The sequence below is a fragment of the Petromyzon marinus genome, chromosome 4 (genome assembly GCF_048934315.1).
Source record: "Petromyzon marinus isolate PM22_M1 ecotype Great Lakes invasive population chromosome 4, UKy_Petmar_22M1.pri1.0, whole genome shotgun sequence".
Lineage (NCBI taxonomy): Eukaryota > Metazoa > Chordata > Hyperoartia > Petromyzontiformes > Petromyzontidae > Petromyzon > Petromyzon marinus.
In genome coordinates, this window is record NC_133670.1 from 4,955,976 (window position 1) to 4,977,914 (window position 21,939).

The following is a 21,939-nucleotide window of genomic DNA, read 5'->3' on the forward strand; positions in this document are numbered from 1 at the left end:
TCTAGAGCAGTTTTGAGAGAAGATCTCATTGGTAGCGATTCAAGTTGCAGTTTATTGGCAATAGCATTCCAGACCCTGGGGGCATCAATAGCAAAGGCCCTTCCTCCAGTTTTTGTATGGCAATAGGGAATGTGAAGCTGGTAAATGAGCGAAGACCTGAGGTCAAATTTGTTTTTTGAAACAAAGAAGAGATCCAGTAGGTAGTCTGCGGATTTTTTTGTAAGTACATCGTGAATAAATAAGATCTGGTGTACAAGCCATCGAACATTAAGAGATGTTAAGTTTGACCCAATGTAGAGATCACAGTGGTGAGTCCTATATGGGCAGTTCAATGTAAATCTTAAAGCCGAGTGATAGATGGAATCAAGCTTCTTCAGTACAGTACTTGGGGCTGATTTATACACGATGTCACAGTAGTCAAGTAGAGGCAGTATGGTGGCTTTTATCAATTCCAAACGGAACATTGGGGGGAAGCAGTACTTGTGTCGATACAGAAAACCTATTTTTTTGTCTTTTTACCAATATAATCAATGTGATCTTTAAAATTCACTTTTGAATCCAGGATGACCCCAAGATACTTATAGATCTTGACTTGCTCTATTTGATAATTATTTAAGGAATGTAATTGGGGAAAAATAACTTCCTGCTTTAGTCCTGGTGAGAAGCATGGCACCTTGGTTTTGGAGGTATTCAGGACTAGTTTAAGAGCAACTAGCTGATGTTGTAGTTTGTTGAAATCACCCTGGAGCTTAGCAATCACGTCATCCGGAGAGCGGCCAGCAGTAATCAGTATCGTGTCATCTGCAAAAAAAATTACCCTGGAATGATCCAGGTCAGTGCCCAAGTCATTGACATAAAGAGAGAACAAAAGGGGGCCGAGGATGGAACCCTGTGGAACCCCTTTTGTTATCTTAAGACTGTTTGACCTCCAACCATCTGTGAATACAGTTTGGGTGTGAGAAAAGAGGTAATTTTGTAACCATTTTACTGCGTTTTCGGAAAAACCGAGGCAACTTAGTTTACTAAGCAGGGTGTTGTGGTCTACTGTATCAAAAGCTTTGGACAGGTCTAGAAAAAGACAGGCACAGTACTGCTTAATATTAAGGCTACTGTAAATGTGATTCAGAGAGTCTAATGCAGCAGATGTGGTGCTGTATTTTTTTTCGGAACCCAGATTGTTTTAGATGTAGTAGATTGTTGGTGGACAGGAATCTGCTAATTTGGTAGGTCAATAACTTTCAAAAATTTTCATCAACGGGGACAAAATTAAGATAGGTCGGTAGTTATTTGGATCATCTTTAGGGCCCCCTTCGTGAAGTGGACGGACATAGGAATGTTTCCATTCTAAAGGAACTGATGCTTCTTTGATGGACAGGTTGAAAATATGGGCTATAGGTTTGTATATTAGGTGACCAACAGTTAGTAGAGCAAACTTAGCAAAGATGGGAATAGTATCTGCTCCGGCAGAGGAGGACCCTTTGAGGTAGGACAGTTGTTTCAGAACATTACTTTCGTGGATTAGCTAGAAACTAAATTCGTTTAATCTTTGGACAGGGGTGTAGGAATTTGCATGAGCAGGGGTGACTCCCAATACATTATCAAAAAGATTACCAGCTTCAGAAAAATTAAGATTAAAATTGTCAACTATTTTTTTGGGATCTGAAAAATATTCCCCATTTTAGTTAAGCTCAGCGGGCAGATTGTCTGTTTTGGATGCCTTTTCGATACATTTGATTGTTTTCCAAAAAATCCTGGCATTTCCATGTGATTCCAGGAGAGTGGAGGAAAAGTAGGCATTTTTTGCATGCCGTATTTTTTTGACGCATCTATTCCTTAAAATCCTGTATTCTAGCCAGTCATTGACCAAATTACTTTTCTGAGCACATGCCCAAGCCTTGTTCCTAGTTTTCATGAGCTTTGTAATCAAAGGATCAAACCATGGTGGGCAGTTGCCTTTAGTTTTAAATCTAACCAACGGAGCATGTTTGTTAAGAATTTGGAGAAACGTGTACCTGAAGGTCTCCCAAACCGTAGTCAGGTTGGGGATATCACAGACCTTGTCAATATCCGAGTGAAGCACATCATTAGTAAATGCCTGAGTGCTGAAGTGTCTCATAGAGTGCTTCTCAACCAATGTAGGGGGGGCTTTGGATCTGGATGATGATCTCACTCCAAAAATGTTCTCCTGTCACCATAACTGCACTATCACTTTTAATAACAACCCCATTCTTTATTATTTCAACCACCATCATCGTATGTACAATTTTATGATTGTTGTAAAGTGCCTTGGAATACGGCTCTATATACATCTATGTAAGATAAGAAGATCAAACAAACCCTAAATCCCATGAAAACTGGGTTAATGGCAAACATACCACCAACTATTCACGATGTGGTGATACTTGTAATATACATAAGGATACCTTTAATCCCCTTTATTGTTTTGTTAGTAAATAGTTCAACGTCTTAAATGTATTTTTTTCCATGGTGTATGGGAAGATGAATATTAAATGTGGGCATTGACAAAGAAAATGGAACTACCATTGATGAGTGCACAGAGAAGCATGAAGAGGTGCATGCTGGGAATTACACTGGAGGACAGAAAGAACGAAACATGTATTCGACACCAAACACGAATAAATACGTCGTGTTGACTGTTCAGAAGGTAAGTCAGCTTGGGCAGGGCTCGTCGTGCCTTGAAGGGATGATGGCCAGTGGTCAGGACTGGTGATGGAAGAGCAGCTAAAAGAGAGAACGCACCTAAGGGGACGACGATCAGAGATGGAAGTGATAGCTGACGCATGACAGCGAGACAGACATTGTGGCATCACAACACTACTTGGGATGGCTTTGGCATAAGGAAACCCATTCATCCAGCAGTGAAGAGATCGTGGCTGAAGAGATGAGAAGATGGCATCAAAAGAAATATGATGATGAGCAGGTGTTCCCGGTGTGAAGGGTGCTGCCTCTGGTTACCAGCATTGGGTGAGGAGGATCTTGAAGCCATCGGGGCAGGATGTGGGCACAGGCAGGTGCAGGCTGTTGCTGCCCACGCCCCAAATGATGGCCGAAGAGTCGACGTCTCTGTACGGGATCTCCCCTGTGAGCAACTCCCACAGAACCACGCCGAAAGACCTACAGACGCACGTACAAACACACACACACACACATACACAAATATCCTTAACAGTCTTTCAGGACAAGTGCTGTTTCACGAGCACCTATGAAGGCCGGAATGGTACACGAGGTGGGTGCTCCCCCTGCCCTCTGCCTGGCCACCTTTGTCTCCCCCAGTGGCGATGTTTACACACCGCACCAGGCAGAGTCGGTCTAAGGGAGGCCCAGGACTGGTTCAGATAATCGTCACTGGTGTTGGTGGCCGTGAGCGTGATTCGAAGTCGCATCGCCGGGTTCGTAGCGCAGTGCGCTAACCGCTGCACAATGCCTCCCCACAAATACACACACAAGCACCATGGACTAAACACCGCACAAACAAACACAATCATTACAGACGTGATCATGAAAGCCAAAGAATATTCCCCGTCATGATAGGGTGCTGCAACACAGCTCCCTATCATGTTTCTTGTAAGAGGTCGAGCGTTGTTAACGGTGAACGGTTAGGTGTTACATGGCTAATTTAAAGTCAGACGGCGTCGACGGAAAGGTTTTGAATGTCTGTGGGCTGGCCCTGCGGTTTTGGTGGCGCCTTGGCATCGGTAATCCAATCCTAACGAGGCGAATGCCATCTGTCGCTCAGGGATGCCACGCAGGGTCCACAGAAGGGACATCTGTACCCAGCAGAGGAACACCGCGCCCTTCCTCGGCAGTCAGCGCCAACAGGGGACTAATCACTGCTCTGCTGCCCATCAAGCTGCTGATGGGACTCCACACTGACGAGACGGGCTCAGCGGAAATGCCCCAGCGGTGATGACATTAAGCGGCATCGCTGGCAGTTTACCTGTTTCCGTGTTATTTCAAAAGCAGAGGCTGCTAATGACGTTGCGTTTTTATGTGGAATTTGGACACGGGCGCATATTTGGGGGGAGGTGGGGGGGGGCAATCCCCCCGCGGATCCCCTCCAAAAAGAACTTGCAACGTGCATGCGCGCAGACCCTTCGATTGCTCGACAATACGGTCTCGACGCGTGATTGATGTAGCTGTGATGAGACACAGGTCACTCGCAACAGACACACATACACACCTGTGCACGTGCTCGAATCAGTGATGTATGGGGGGGGGGGGCATCGCTACTAGTACTGTACTGCTAGTGGTGGAAAATTACACTGACTTACAAGTGAGCACTAGCTCTGAATAGGATACTGTCCTTTCATTTTATTGATCGTGCATAAACGAGCCGAGTTGACCCCCAACCAGGGTTTGAACTCGTGCGTATCCGCTTGTGTGTGTGTGTGTCGGCTGCTATTCCACGGAGATATCAACTACAACCGTACAGAAACGCTTCCAAGACGTCTGACCAGTGTGGAAGAGTAGGCAAAAAAAAACCATACCCTCTTAGAGGCACTTTATAGCGTTCCATCAGGAGGTCGGCAACAGAAATAACAAGAGGAGCAATTTTCTTTGAATTCGGTTGAAAAAAAAACCTTGGAATATTTCGAGAGCCGCCAATGGCATGTGAATGAACACAAGAACGGGTTCTTAACGAGGAACGTCACACCTTCTTTTTTGTCATCACCATTTGAAGAACGGCACACGCACCATGATTTGTAATTGCCGCATTACAAGTCACTGTTGGACTTTTAGACGCGGACCGTTAATCGAAAATAATTATAGTGTCGGGAGCCACGACGCAGCCCCTTGAAGGGCCGCATGCGGCTCCAGAGCCGCAGTTTGCCGACCCTTGCGCTAGCGGAAAAGGCTCCCGTCAGCAGTACTGTGAGCAAGCAAACGCAGTACTGTGTGCAAGTGCTTGCACACAGTATACGGCACAGTATAGGGTCAACAGCACGTGTAACATTCACATTGAACGGGCAGAAATGACAGTTCTTATGAATCACAACTTTGCCGCCACGAAGGTTTTCAGCAGCTGCGGTGAAAATGAAAGGGAGAGGGGAGCGCGGGCCATAATTCCAGCTCAATTTAGGAGCAGGACCCCCACACATTTGCTTCACGTTCAGAGCCACAGCTGGCCCCCGCGTGCCAGCCAGGGCGAGGCTGGCACCACGTGGAACGCTGTGGTGGACAGCCTCACGTGCAACCACGCCGTGTGTGGACTATTGCCTGCAGCTGCTACCCGCTGGCCTGCCACACGCCCTCTTTGTGTGTACACGTTATGTTGAACTACTTTCGCACCGTACGGAGTGGAATCTATCTGCCGGCTAACAACAACATGAACAGTCATCTTCTTGGTTCTTTCGGTAAAGTCACGTAGAATGAGAATAAAACAATAAAACAAAATTAGACAATAAAATTCTCACGACGTTTCGGCCACAACACAAGTAGCCTTCTTCAGGTGAAGGAGCAGAACTGTCGGGACGACAGCGCTTCAATGAACGCTGCTAAGATTCGCAGCGTCTTTTAAGCTAGGTGGGAGAAGTGAAGCACCTTGACAAAGGAGTTTACATATCAAACAGGAGAAATTAGCATTGAAATAGCTGTGATAAAGTGTTGGATCAGCAGGGTGTTAAAGTCAGAAATTAGCATGAAAAATGAACAGTCATACCTTGATATGCGAACTTTTGATTTTGGATTATCTTAATGACCATTATTTGAATGGAAAATAATAAATACCAACATATTTAAATAAATAATGCGCGAATAGATCTCTGGCACTTTATACATAAGAATAACATTACGTTTCTTCGTGATATAGATTTTATTTATGTCCGTTTATTTATATGATTTGTAATACTGTACAGTATAAAATATGTCACTTTCAAAATAAATCATTTTTTGATTTAAAGCTTTCGTGACTGCAGTAATTCATATTCTTAGCTCTTTCGGTAAAGTCACGTTGAAGGGAAACAATAAAGTAATAAAATATATATAAACAATAATATATAAAACAATAATATATATTTTATTACTTTATTGTTTCCCTTCAACGTGACTTTACCGAAAGAGCTCAAATAAATCATGTTTGTTTACAATATGAAGGCAAAGTTATGTGTTTATACTATGAAATAGTAAGTTACGAAGGCTGGGAACGCATCATCATAGACGAATGTTATAGGTTATTCAATGTACGAAGTTTAAATATACAAAGCACCCAGAACGCATCTAATTCGTATATCGGGGTATTCCTATACACGGACGATTCACCTTCGATTCCTCTCCCATTATCGGTCGCTTAACATACACAATAAACGTGTGTTTATTTCCACATCCGATCAGCCACACAGACTAAATACTATTTATTTGTATGTGCGGGACAAATATTGGAAGGAGGCGAACTGTCGTATCACTCATTATGCTGTTAACTTATAATCGCCACATAGACGATGACGATTGCACTGCCTAGGATCACCACCTGTCCTGTTTTTTCTCCAAGAGTGCTCTTTTTGAGGAAGCTGTCTTGAGAAATCTGTAAGGATTCCCTGAGACATTCAGAGTCTTCTCATCAGCCGTATGATAATTATGATACACCACTCGAGACATGGGCGTGGAGTGCTTCCCTTTTCCAGTATTGGGAGATATATCTCCCCATGCCATTTCCCAGTATTTTGTCAAACTCTCAGAGGGTGGCAGCCCCAACTCTGGCCTTCCACCTGTGGCAAGGTGGAATGAGTGATGGGGACAGACGTTCACAAATAGCCGTGGGCGGCATCGGGTCACGATGGCTGTGCATCCGCCACCGAGGGGCACAGAAGGTGGTGGCGGAAAGCGGAGAGACAATTTGTGCCCCTGAATGTTCTCTTGGCACCGTTGACTTCTCATAAAACATGAAAAGGTAGAGGTGTAGCTGCAGCCCTGCAACTGCTTGCTCACAACCACTGCTTGCAGAAGGGCCTCCATGAGAGGGAGCTCTGAGGCTATCCATTTAGTACGTACGCATGGAGGGGGGGGGGTAACCCAAATGAGTACGCTTGCGTATGGGGAGGGTTTACTGACAATGTATGTACGCATAGGAAATGGGGGGGAAGGGTGAAGCCTCGATAATAATAATAATTTGTCTACATTGGCCTTCAAATGAGTTAGATAGTCCGGCGGTGGACTATCTGTTTGCTTAAACACGTTAATATTATTCATTCTTGATCGTTTCTGCATGGATTAAATATCGGCCGTTCTACAGGATTCGGGGGGGGGGGGGTGCGTCAAGCGTACGTACGCAGGTGGGGGGAGGGGGGGTATAAAAAGTTCGCGTGCGTACAGGGAGGGGAAGAAGGGTCAAGTTTTGACAGATTTTTGCGTACCTACTAAATGGATGGCCCCTCTCGAGAGCCACTCTTGAGAGCCACTCCAAATAGGGCATTTGGCCTAATCTCCCACACTGGCCACGCACGCATATTATACACATCTTGGAAGATGTCGGGTAACACAAAATGTGTCATGTTGAAAACTAATATCTGAATTGAAAACGTATGTCATCAGAACTGCTGTTTGCGTTTCATTGGTTCTCCTTCCCCCGCACTTACGATTAGCACGCTTGGCCTACGTACGGTGCGAAATAACTTCAACATGCAGTCACGGCCGGATTAAGGCATTTGCTTTCAGGGCTGCAGCACAGGGGCCTCTACCAGCTCTGCAGGGCCTCCAGAGATTAGGTGAAAAGTTATTTCATTCGTGAATGCGGAATTTGATTTGTTGCGAGCGCTGCAAAAATACATTTTTATTTTTTCTTTAACTTTGTTTTCCTCTTGAAAATATTACTGGGGGCCTCACACTATCTGTAGCCCCGGGGCCTACAACAATATTAATCCGGCCCTGCATGCAGTACATACATGTTGCGTGAGCGCTTTACATGGCTGCTTGCTCAATCAAAATGCGTAGAAGAAATGTCCCTTCAGAGCAGCAAGCTGCGGCACGGCTGGCACGGTTCGTGGGGAACAAGCAATGGACATCTCTTGCAGGATGAACATGGCACGGGCACAGTTAGTGTTTAACTTCCGTACGAAGAGGAATGCAATTCATGCAACCAAAGTTATTTTAATACCTTTTCCTTTCGTGTACTTTAAATGTAGATTCGGAAAATCGAGGTGTGCGAAATGTTTGATTTTGGTGCATTTCAAAAGACTCTCACCTGGTTATATGAAAAACTAAAAATGCTGTAATTGTATCACACCGTTGTCAATAGATATTTGTGGCACATAAGGTTCATCACGTGTGACTGGAGTGAACAGGGTTCAAAACGATGAAAAGTAAAGATGCAGTAGTGCTTTGGTGAAACTGAATTTGATCATGCAAAGCAACATGCCAACTTACCACACTGAATAAACATTGGCAATCACTGCACACCATTTGCTGCAGCATATGCATGTATGTTTGGGGAACTTCTTTCGCACCGTGCGTAGACAACCGTGCAAATCGGAGGTGTGGGGGGAAGGACAACAAACTAAACCATTCCGATACGGATCATAAACATGAGACATTGACAAAGGAGAATTAAACGAAATGTGCAAAAAAAGTGCGTCAAATAAGCATGGAGAGAAGCGGGCTTGGAATTCCACTGAGACACAAAGGGAGCAGGTTGATCGGGCCAAATATGGAAATTAGAGACGCCGTATTGACTGTTAAAGTAAATAACTGGGCTTGGAGCAGGCTCTCCAACACACCGCTGTGCTGGTTCCGAAAAAAAATACAGCACCACATCTGCTGTATTAGACTCTCTGAATCACATTTACAGTAGCCTTGATAATAAGCAGTACTGTGCCTGTCTTTTTCTTGACCTGTCCAAAGCTTTTGATACAGTAGACCACAACACCCTGCTTAGTAAACTAAGTTGCCTCGGTTTTTCCGAAAACGCAGTAAAATGGTTACAAAATTACCTCTTTTCTCGCACCCAAACTGTATTCACAGATGGCTGGAGGTCAAACAGTGTTAAGATAACAAAAGGGGTTCCACAGGGTTCCATCCTCAGCCCCCTCTTGTTCTCTCTTTATGTCAATGACTTGAGCACTGACCTGGATCATTCCAGGGTAAATCTGGTTGCAGATGACACGATACTGATTACTGCTGGTCGCTCTCCAGATGACGTGATTGCAAAGCTCCAGGGTGATTTCAACAAACTACAACATCAGCTAGTTGCTCTTAAACTAGCCCTGAATACCTCCAAAACCAAGGTGCTATGCTTCTCACCAGGACTAAAGCAGGAAGTTATGTTTCCCCAATTGCATTCCTTAAATAATCATCAAATAGAACAAGTCAAGATCTATAAGTATCTTGGTGTCATCCTGGATTCAAAACTGAATTTTAAAGATCACATTGATTATATTGGTAAAAAGACAAAAATAAAAATTGGTTTTCTGTATCGACATAAGCACTGCTTCCCCCCAATGTTCCGTTTGGAATTGATGAAAGCTACCATACTGCCTCTACTTGACTACTGTGACATCGTGTATAAATCAGCCCCAAGTACTGTACTGAAGAAGCTTGATTCCATCTATCACTTGGCCTTAACATTTGCATTGAACTGCCCATATAGGACTCACCACTGTGATCTATACATTGGGTCAAACTTAACATCTCTTAATGTTCGACGGCTTGTGCACCAGATCTTATTTATTCACGATGTACTTACAAAAAAATCCGCAGACTACCTGCTGGATCTTCTCTCTGTTTCAAAGAACAAATTTGACCTCAGGTCTTCACTCATTTACCCGCTTCACATTCCCTATTTCCATACAAAAACTGGAGGAAGGGCCTTTGCTATTGATGCCCCCAGGGTTTGGAATGCTATTGCCAATAAACTTGAATCACTACCTATGAGATCTTCACTCAAAACTGCTCTAGAGGAGTTGTATACCCCGAGCTGCCACTGTTATTCAGTGGCCTAAAATAAAATAAAATGTTTCGCTCCGGATGACCGCTGCAAAGTATTATCTGTATTTTGATTTAGTGTGCTGATCTTAAAGGTGCATTGAAAAATTTGTTACTCCGACTGATGCTCCTGTTGTTGTGGAGTGACTCATGCAGTCAGCTATGGCTCTAGGGTTTGGTGTTACATGTTATTTATGTAGTTTATTGTTAAAAATTCGATCACAGTCCCTATGATCACTGTTACATTGCATTTATGGCTTTATTTTTGGTGATTTCGTAAACGTTTTTTGGTTTGGCCATGTTTGTTGTAGTACGGAATTAGACTGATGGCCTTAATCTAAGTTGTCTTGTGGTTGTTGTTGTTGTTTGACTTGCATCCCACTGGAATTTTTGCACACAGCGTTGGTGTACGGTGCTTTTTCAGGAATATTTTCCTGTTTTTTCCTGGTTTTCTGTTTGCACAGTCACATAGTCACGTTAAGATGTTTTCTTGTTCATGTTTTTTGTTTGTTGTGGTTGCACCCGATTCAAGAGCCGAATGGCTCGCAGGGCTATACCAAAATAAATGAAACTGAAAACTGAAACTGTACTAGTAACGAATTGGCATGTTCTGTTTACGTGACAACCCTTACTATACTCTTTGGTTCTTTCGGTAAAGTCACGTAGATAGGAACATTAATAGATCACGGCGTTTCAACCATCATCAGGTGAAACAAACACAGCAGGAGAACAGCTGTTCTCCTGCTGTGTTTGTTTCACCTGATGACGGTTGCTTGTGTCGCGATCGAAACGTCGTCACCTATTAATTTTCTAACTGCGTGACTTTACCGAAAGAACCAAAAGAATATGGATTCCTGCAGTCACGAAAGCTTCAACCTTTACTAGTTTGTCTGTGTCGGGTGGTGGCGGCTTTTAACATTTATACATGTACGCGATCTAACCCAAAAAAAACCCTCTATTATGGATGATATCGTTCGCGAAAGCCTACTATGTGTTAAACAGGACGCATCGTTATGAGGGGTGGGAGGGGGGGGTGACATACGATGGACGACGCTGGTGATGGAATGGCAGCCGAAGGATGGAACGGGCCTGAGTGGGTGACGACCGGCTAGTTGGAGCGACGAGGTCGCCTCGTGTGTGAAAGAGCGAGATAGGTCACGGCGCTGCAGCTACGCCTCTCCTCACGCTCTCCACTGGCTTTCACCAATGGAGCCGCTGACCCGGTAACAATAATGGACAAAATGCTGGGCTGAACGCGAAGACAATGAGTGTGGTGGGCATGCTTTCCTCTCACTACCAATATCCCTGAACAATTTCGATTAGTTTTACCTTTCTGAGAGTTTTTTGTTTCTTCTTCTTCTTCTAAATGACATTTTTAAAATGAGGCGTGGCAGCCGGAATTGCATTCGAATAAATAAAATCCCACCGACTTTGTGCAGGATGCATATATGGCGCCTGATCAAATCAGCCCCACATCGCAGGCAATCCGTGTTGTCAAGGAGACCGCGTTCGTGGTAACCTTGGTAACGCGGAGGCCGCTGATGTATCACCCCCTAGGCACGCACAGAGGCCCGACTCACACCAGCATCTAACAACGATGCCCATTCAACATGGCACAGCTAACGAGGTTCAGTTTGTTTTAAATATTGATGCCACGTTCGGTTGGCTTTTTGTTGTTTTTGTTTACGGTCTTTTGTTTAAACTGCAACAGCTTTCGCTGTGATTTTACAAAAGGCTATAGAAATGGCCTTGCCATGGAGGTCTTGACATCCCAGCGTCTTGTTGAAAACCAACAAAGCATCAAAAACGATGTTTCTGGTATGCTCCATAGAGATTGCAGCATTTACAGTCATTCATGAATGTCTGTAAATAGCCAACTATACCATTATACAGTGGAATGGCTTTGGCTTTTCTACGATAAACTTTGCAGAGCTTAAGTGCATGACTCACCGTATATTAAGCATCGGGTGCTAACGTCACATGCTGCGATAATCCAGATGTAATTAAAACAAACCTCAATCTCCATCAGGGTAAATTAAAGTCTGCATGGTGTCACTTTTCAGTTTTCCAAACGATTATTTTGGTCGTATTGAGGTGGTATGGATGATTATGGAAGATTGATTTAAGATTATCAAGTGGAGGAGCTTAGTTCCCAACACCTTACCTAGCTTTCAAATGCCACTCTGTGGGAAAGACCCATTACACATTTGTAATAATAATAGTGGCCCTTTATCAGGTACTTGGGAGTTGTTTGAACATAATTCAGTACGATGGTGTCAGTGTGGGTTGGCGAAGAGAGGAAAGGTTGGGGTTGGCGGGGAGGACTGGTGCAGATATCACTGGTCACTGTTGCAAATCTAAATGATGACGTGGAGATGTACATAAATCCAGGATAGATGGCGATTGAGAAACGTGGCAAATGAAAAGCAGCGCATCAATTTGCCTGAAGAAGAGACGTTTCAATCAGTGCATATTTCCAGATGTGACATGAATCAAAAGACATTAACCATGGCAAATACAAATGGAGCTAAAGCTGAAAACTTTGAAGTAAAAAAACACGGCATGGGAAGGTAGGTGCACGAGTCACAGAGAGATGGGAAATGGGGCACACGGATCACGGGAAATAACTCTTCAAAGAGGCATTAGCTGGGCTGTTGAGAAAATAAAGTAAGCGTAGACAGCGGCACACAGTGATGGAAGGGATGAGTGCCGATGGTTGAGACTCGTGTTGGAATAGCAGCCAAAGGAGTGAACTCATGCCCAAGAGTACGACCGGCACGGAGATGCGGTGATGTATATATGTATGTTGAGCTTCTTTCGTGCTGCATGAGGCAAACCGTGCTAATCGGAGGTACGGGGGAAGAGCAAGAAATGAAACACAAAAAGCACTTCTAAAGAAATGGGTTTTCAATCTACATTATCACAGTGCATAGCTCCAGTGGTTTCCCAATATCGCAAATAAGAGCGTTCCAGAGGGCCGGAGAAGCGCATCTGAAAGCGCACGATGCAGTGACCGTCTTCGTTTCGATGGCGAGCCAAAAGCTGCTGCGAGGATGACCGATGAGACGATCTCCTGTGCAGGAGTGAGATGGACTGTTGCATCACGTGACCGTAGTTATAGCGTGCTGACACCGCTGCTGCGAAGGGCTGCATGCTCAATGGTGAGCCTTTGCCCCCAGAAAGAACTGTACAGTATTTCCTCGTTATCCACGAGGGATACGTTCCGGAGGTGGCCGTGAATAGCAAATTTTGCAGTTAATGATATTGGCCGATGAGATCGTACCGTTTAATGAATTGCCTCAAATAAATAAGCTATTAAATACATGCAGATGATCATAATAACTAATTTTTTTTTTTTAAACATTAAGTAAATGCAAATAAATATAAACGTATTAAACCGTAATTAATAAATTAACTTAATCTCATTACTTTGTCGCATCACATTCTCTCTCAGCACTTTATCTAATCACTTTCTGTCTCTCTCTCTCTCTCGATCTAGTCGTGAGTTCCAGATGCGATTCGCGGATAGCCAAAATCGCGGACAGCAAGTTGGTGATCAACGACGGGATGCTGTACTCACTTGTAATGTCCGCATCACCAGAAACCAAACACTCTGCGCGCCAGCTATAGTTTTTGAGCCATAAATACAACTGCTGGTAAGCTACCTCACCAATGCCCATATCCAAACCAAGTCCAACATATACCGTATTCAGGGACCAGTGAGTGAAAGTATGAAACAATGAAAAAATCTGACCCCTGCTACTATTATTTTACCAAGTAAGGCCCACTGAGCTATATAACTCTTGTTCAGAAGAGACCTGGCCACAAATGATAGCTCGACAAAGTGGCTTATCATGTGAAAATGTATAGCAGCCAAATACTCCAAACGCATGTTGATTCTAAATGTGTGGGGGGGGGGGGGGGAAGACCGAAGGATCCGGAGAAACATCCACGGGGAGAATATGCAAACTCTAAGTATACAGGCACCAGGGTCGAGATCGAATTCACAGCCTCCTGCATACCAAGCGAGGTAGTTAACATCTCGCCATCGTGGCGTCCCAGGCGCAGGCAGGCAGCGATATTTCAGCTGCAGTCCCTGGGTGACAATTCTGGGTCTCAGCTGCTGGGATTTACCCTGCTGAGGCTGAATTTGCATTAGTCTGGCCCCTCCTGGAGCAGATGGCTTAAAAGTGGATTTGGGACAAATAGCTACAAAAGCTTAATTATCATCCCATCTAGTTAACGGGGGTTCCGTTACAAAGCCACTTACTGGTCACTGGGTGCAAACGTGAGACCCATGGTTGCATAATGTATTTCTTATTTTATATAGATAAAAAAGCTATTTTAATGTCTATGAATCCATCTGCGCACAAGCTTGGTCTAAAAATTGCTATGGTTCATGTAGAATGGATTTGTAATCTTGTCTATGTTCTCACATCCATGATATTATCAAGAAACTGACATTTCCACCAGACACTGCTCTGTTGAAAAAAATATCACATCTAAGTGTGTAATGTGAGATCCAGTGAAAACCATCCCGACAGTCAAATCCATGTTTGTATTCTCTTCTGCCAGAGCTAGAAGTCACGTATGGCACAGGCAAATGCATACATTATTTCAAGGCCTCCTTCTGCAGTACTTGGACTCTGCAAGGCTTTTACAGCCTCACACATTACCAAAGATAGATCACACTGACCACACATAAATCGCACATACCTTGTAGACTTTCTGGCGTGACAATTAAACATCATATATCGATGCAGCATTCTCTCGCCAAACACGGAGTTGGCAACCGTGTAATTCATATTACACACGGTTTATTATCTGTGTACCAATGTACCGAACCGTGGTGCTGGAAAATTTTAGTATACACGGGTAAACGCCGGTCTGTAACCACGCAGTTACACATTTTCACGGGGCCGCACTTCTCCACAGCGCCACTGTGGCGCTGCGTCGTAGCTTATCAGCTGTCCGTCCGCTTTGTTGTGATTCTTGCAGCGCAAAGGACCGCGTCGCATCGCAACCGCACATTTGAATTCCGTTTGTTGTGGGCTAAGGCCCTCCCTCCTTCTAACCAGGCCTTTCACCATCGTCGTATCGTCATCGTAAACAGGTCCCTGCAGGGTGGGCTGTCTATTGCTGTCTATTGCTGATTTTACACCCAACAGCACGAGATTTCACTTCGTTAAAGTATTGAAAGGGGACGGACGGACGGACACATTAATCTATTGCAGGCTGGTACACTCAGTTTACAACTTCGTTCCTACCAGTATAATCATGGACTTCTACCCTTGACATTAAAGCGATGTAAAGTTATATCATGGGACCTCCTTGCCAGTATCAAAATATGAGAATAGGGTTTCTCCTTTTTTGCTGCCAGAAAAAGGGGGAAACATTATCCTATGTAAAGTTCATATAATGTTTACGTACGTTGTATTATGCTCTTGTGTAATGCACTTTATTTTAATCGGTGTTTAGTTAATAAACAGGTAAGTTAGTTAAGCTATGCTGAGTCTGACCACGGACATGGTTCCCCTAACCCCTGTTTCCCTTAGGCCCCTGGACTTTACCAACCCCGTATTTACCTACCATGGCCTTTTTCAGGAACCTAACCTACGTGCTGTACTTCTAATGGTTAAAGGGAATACATCTCTTTTTTAAGACCACATTTAAAGAACATTTTAACTTACAAGTTAAAACTACCTTGGGATTGACATTCATATAAATTAGAAATATAATACAGGAAATTCAGTTTACAGCAGGCCACAGTGAATAAAATCAAAAGGGAGATTGACCTAATTATTTCATTTGTGATATTTGACGTGTGACAGAACGACCAAAATGAAGGAGAGAGCTGCTCTTGGTACAGAATTCCCAAAATGGGGGACAAAGTGCCGGCTACACAATCACAGGATATGTTGTTGGCTGTGTTCCAATGATGTATCTATTGTGCTACCACACGTTGCTCTCTTACATCGAAGAAGTCACTGCGGAATCAGGCAAAAAGGGTGGGCGAATACAAGTCACAAAGCAGCGAGTCGCAATCTGAAGGATGCGCTCGGACATGCTGTCTCATGTTCTCATGTATGAGTGAGTACACCCGAGTGCAAACACCAATGTGATTTCGGGGGCTTTTTTGTTCAATCACTGATGAGTGGCCAGAGAACATCAAGCTCTCTGCCCATCACAAACACTTTGTGTCGAGTGGTAACCCGTGGCACAATCCCACGATCTTAGAAGTCGCGGCTTAGTGTCTCGGTCAGGACATGAGCCACAAGACCATCTTTAATTGCAAAGTTATTATTATCTGCTTTTGCAATGTATGTTACATGGCCTTTAAGTGTTTGCTTCACTGCAAGACGGTATCTTTTGGTGAATACAGCAGCTGCAAAAAATATATACCAGGATGCAAAGGGAATCTAACTCTGCTCTGTACAACATCATACGTTTGAAAAGTGCTGTCCGTTGTTAAAAGTGCAATGGCTGTACATGACACAAACAATACAACATTGAAAATATCATAATTGGTGTTGTTGTTCTTCATTTAGCCATCTCTAGATCTCCACCTTTATTTGAACCGGGTGATTTCGATGTTATTTATCTCAGCAGGAAGGGCCGAATGAGCTGTTACGCTCTAGGTCATGGGCGTTTAGCGACGGTACAGATGTTACACAGTACACATCTTAGCCTATTGAGGAAATAAATATTTTTTTTCGGATAACTTGAAAAATGAATGAATAAAACAGGGAGAAAAGACAGAAATTAAAATGAAAACAATATTTTGGAAAGAAATACGTATTTTTGTATCAAAATTTCGAAATATATGCTAGAATTCAAAGAAATGTTTAATATAGCATTACATTCACATCTTAAAGAAAAGGCAAAACTAACTGCCAGAATGATCATCGTATTTACATTCCTGAATAATAATAACACTTCACTCAATATGAGACATTAAAATTGACAGTGACTGTAAATATGATCAATGTAGCGCACAAACGTGCCCATTTCAGGTAACTGAAACATTGCATTGCCAAATGTTTTGGCAAATCTCACATTTCTTGTTAAGACAGCAACTGTATCGACTGGAGAAACTTATCCTGGAATTTTTCTGGAATAAACATTTGAGTCGTGCATTTTATTTTTGTTTGTTCATGAGTGAGAGATGAACACACGTGTCAACAGAGGTGACGTGCTGGCGTTTTGTGTCCAGGGTTTGACTAATTACACATCCATCACCTCCTTGAAAGTGGTGCTTTTAATGATTTCTCTATGGATTGTTCACATAGATTCGAATGTATCCATATAGTAATGGAAATTCTTACTTGCTTTTACGCATACAGCAATCACAATAGCTCAAGGCCATCAGCGAGTGACTTTGTGCTTGAAATGGCCGTTGTGTTATAACGTAGACTAATTGATGCGTGCAATCATTTAAACATGTAAAATATAAAATGTGTCAAATGTAATCGCAAGATTACCTACAAGCAATAATAGTAATCCCTCAACAGTCATCTGTTACAAGGGAAAAGCAATACATTTTGTTAAAACATTGTCATCGTCATTATTCGACATCAGTTCCCGTGAACATCAAAGTGTGCATTAATAATCCATGGGGCCCGCTGTGGGTGGAGTAACTCACCAGATGTCCACCTTTTCAGAGACAGGCTCATTGCGGATCACCTCCGGAGCCATCCAGGCCACAGTTCCCGCAAACGACATCTTGGTGCTTTTGTCCATCAGCTCTTTGGACGTCCCAAAGTCCGAGATCTTCACCAGGTCGTCGTGTGTAATGAGCACGCTGCCAGACGCACACGGTCAAGAGTCACGACACCCGGTTGTACGTGCGTCTTCAGCACAGGACACCAGTAGTTGTTGTTTTTTTTTACTCTAACCGCACGTGTAATCCTGAATCGATGGATAAATCAACCAATCATCCAATCAATGTTCTTTTGTGAGAGTCCAGAGTGATGTCATTTATCTCCTTCGCAAAGGGAGTACCGCATAAATTTTACTACATTTCAACATTGCCCCCCCCCCTCCACCCCAAAATTTGGTTGTACCATAATTTTCAGATTTAGTGTGACACAAAATGCCTGCTTTTGGAAATGATGTCCCACGGTATTTTTTTTTCAAATCCATTTACAGCAGAGGCGTTGTTAATTTGGAAATTCTCTTTAAGTATTGTGCTTGCTCGCGTAAATAAAACTTCCGGTCATAAGCAATCTGTCACGTTGGCTTGCATGCTAACCACGAGGCTATCTGGCCACCCTGTTGCTAACGAGTTCAACTTAAAGGCAGGTTTTTGACAATTTACTCGTGACTGAAATTTATTTCAAATGCTTTTTTTTAAACCACAAAGAATAACAGGAGCCGCTGTGCTCACTACGATACACAAAACAATTCCCTGACTTCACGGGCCATTAAAACACCGAGTCTCTGTGTTCTGTGAGACTTATTGCAGCTTTCAGGCCATGGTATAAGTGCAGCAGAGAGGCTTTGTGGTGCCATTCTATTCAATGTGAAACAAGTTATAATTTGTGTTTTAATTAATGTGCCAGTAAATCATTGCCATTGTCCACCTTAATTGTGTTTTGTACTGAAACTCAAATGTACAACTCAATCTCTGCATCAGTATTAATAACAGCATGCAAGGACTCATAATTTACATCGTGCAAGAACATGTGTTTTTGTTTTGTCAGAAGCCTAATCTTATATAATATAAATATATCCTGGAATATCATTGGTTGATACTGACGAAGAGCTAGATGACATTCCTAAAATAATTTGAAAAAAATGTTAAATGAATGACTTCTTGAAAAGTAACCTTTTGTTACCAAAGATTTTGATCCGAAGTTTGAAACAATATATGTACAGTGAAGGAAAAAAGTTTTTGATCCCCTGCTGATTTTGTACGTTTGCCCACTGACAAAGAAATGATCAGTCTATAATATTAATGGTATGTTTATTTGAACAGTGAGAGACAGAATAACAACAACAAAATCCAGAAAAACGCATGTCAAAAATGTTATAAATTGATTTGCATTTTAATGAGGGAAATAAGTATTTGGACCCCTCTGCAAAACATGACTTAGTACTTGGTGGCAAAACCCTTGTTGGCAATCACAGAGGTCAGACGTTTCTTGTAGTTGGCCACCAGGTTTGCACACATCTCAGGAGGAATTTTGTCCCACTCCTCTTTGCAGATCTTATCCAAGTCATTAAGGTTTCGAGACTGACGTTTGGCAACTCGAACCTTCAGCTCCCTCCACATATTTTCTATGGGATTAAGGTCTGGAGCCTGGCTAGGTCACTCCAGGACCTTAATGTGCTTCTTCTTGAGCCACTCCTTTATTGCCTTGGCCGTGTGTTTTGGGTCGTTGTCATGCTGGAATACCCATCCACTACCCATTTTCAATGGCCTGGCTGAGGGAAGGAGGTTCTCACCCAAGATTTGACGGTACATGGCCCCGTCCATCGTCCCTTTGATGCGGTGAAGTTGTCCTGTCCCCTTAGCAGAAAAAAACACCCCCAAAGCATAATGTTTCCACCTCCATGTTTGACGGTGGGGATGGTGTTCTTGGGGTCATCGGCAGCATTCCTCCTCCTCCAAACACGGCCAGTTGAGTTGATGCCAAAGAGCTCCATTTTGGCCTCATCTGACCACAACACTTTCACTCAGTTGTCCTCTGAATCATTCAGATGTTCATTGTCAAACTTCAGACGGGCATGAATATGTCCTTTCTTGAGCAGGGGGACCTTGCGGGCGCTGCAGGATTTCAGTCCTTCACGGCGTAGTGTGTTACCCTTGTTTTCTTGGTGACTATGGTCCCAGCTGCCTTGAGATCATTGACAAGATCCTCCCGTGTAGTTCTGGGCTGATTCCTCACCGTTCTCATGATCACTGCAACTCCACGAGGTGAGATCTTGCATGGAGCCCCAGGCCGAGGGAGATTGACAGTTCTATTGTGTTTCTTCCATTTGCGAATAATCGCACCAACTGTTGTCACCTTCTCACCAAGCTGCTTGGCAATGGTCTTGTAGCCTATTCCAGCTTTGTGTAGGTCTACAATCTTGTCCCTGATATCCTTGGAGAGCTCTTTGGTCTTGGCCATGGTGGAGAGTTTGGAATCTGATTGATTGATTGCTTCTGTGGACAGGTGTCTTTTATACAGGTAACACGCTGAGATTAAGAGCACTCCCTTTAAGAGTGTGCTCCTAATCTCAGCTCGTTACCTGTATAAAAGACACCTGGGAGCCAGAAATATTTCTGATTGAGAGGGGGTCAAATACTTATTTTCCTCATTCAAATGCAAATCAATTCATAACATTTTTGACATGGGTTTTTCTGGATTTTATTGTTGTTATTATGTCTCTCACTGTTCAAATAAACCTACCATTAAAATTATAGACTGATAATTTATTTGTCAGTGGGCAAACGTACAAAATCAGCAGGGGATCAAATACTTTTTTCCCTCACTGTATATGTACATGTACAACACCTATTTTACTTCATCCAGGTAACAACGCCAGGAATCATACACAACCAGGTACATATTGCCAGAGTGCATGATGGCACAAAGGCTTAATATTCTACGTCAGGGGATTGAGCCAGCACTGGCACAATTATGGATTCACAAAGAAGGTAATTATTATTATTACTACCCTTGCTGACCCCGGAGAGCCTCACTAAGTCTCAGGGTCCTGCTAAGTATTTGCAGTAGTGGAGCGATATTTCTGCTGCTGTGTGGAATCCAAATCGAGTAATATGCCGGTAATTGCTCAGCATTGGGGTGTTTGACCAATACCACTTATGCATGCAGAAAGAGGTGGAGGGAACATACAGAATCCACACAGAAAGGCACCAGAGTTGGGGACGGAACCCAGGCCCTTCTTGCCATGTGGCATGAATATTACCACGATGCCACGCTGCCGCATTGGCTTTTAAAGCTGCAGAACATGAGGATGCGAATGCATCTAGGCGTGTGTTCTGTAGGTGTAGCTGTGCACCACAGGAGACCGCAGCAGACTTCGCAGTTGTCTGCAGACAGCAAAAAGCAGCCTGCGCCAAGGCCTGCTAACTACATAGGCCCAATCAGAGCACATTTTGCAAAGTGACTGGAGGAAATGCCACTGGGTGGCCAACAGCAGCAATCACAAGTCTCCTAATGTGTCAAAAAACAACACCTATTCCAAAGTACAGTAGAAACCTCGGCCTACGTGAAGACAAGTCAGCTTCCTAAGCATACAAATGCAGCTTACACAAACTTATTTGCGCAGACTTGCTCTGCTTCTTATAGCGCGGAAAGGTTTTATGAAGACCTTGGACCAGACGTGTAATACAAATTTACAATAATTGATATTTAAACTTTAGTCAGTCCATTACCCCTGGCTCTGGATCCATCTATGTGCACAATCTGAATAGGTGGAGAAAAAATGCGAGCGTGGAAGATTAGGTCACAATAACCCATTCCGTCTCATTCAATATCCCAAACTCTTCACCGCCCACAGAATGTACTCAGGCGGCGGTGCCGCTGCTTTTGTCCACAACAACAAACAACCTTCAACCCGCGTACGATCGCAGCGCAACTCCGCCCAGCTGGGCTTGTGGTGTTGCCTGGGCACGACAGCATATGCCCCGCACGGCCATCGAGCCCACGTCCGCCCGATCCCTCCCCACCTCCTCACGGCTGCAGCCCCATCAGGAGAGTGAAGATTCATGACTGGGCAGACGGCAATAAGAGCCGCTCGTCGACTCCAGGGGTGGCCCTATGTCCCTGGGCTATGTCCTTCTGCTCATCAGCAAAGCATCAATCTCCAAAGCTTTGCAATTATCTAATCGATGCGCGTACACTAAAACGACCGCCACGTAAAACTCCGACATTGCTTAACAATCTGAATGCCCTTTGCTTCGTGCCAAACTGTGGGGGGGGGGGGGGGGGGGGGTTTGCCTACAGCTAATTTTGTGGCTGGGATTTGTAAACGGTGTCTTCACAGGTCCTGAGC

At 43.7% G+C, this 21,939-nt stretch overlaps 1 protein-coding gene across 3 annotated transcripts in view; it reads right to left on the reverse strand.

The window, feature by feature from the left end:
- LOC116938820 (mitogen-activated protein kinase kinase kinase 13-like) overlaps positions 1-21,939 on the reverse strand; it is a 166,617-nt gene that overhangs the window by 20,687 nt on the left and 123,991 nt on the right. For all 3 annotated transcript variants that reach the window (XM_076054926.1, XM_076054920.1, XM_076054913.1), the window contains exons 5-6: positions 17,576-17,734; positions 2,977-3,135 (exon numbers count right to left, since the gene is read on the reverse strand). In XM_076054926.1, the coding sequence (XP_075911041.1) occupies positions 2,977-3,135; positions 17,576-17,734 (318 nt within the window). The remainder of the gene's footprint in view (positions 1-2,976; positions 3,136-17,575; positions 17,735-21,939) is intronic.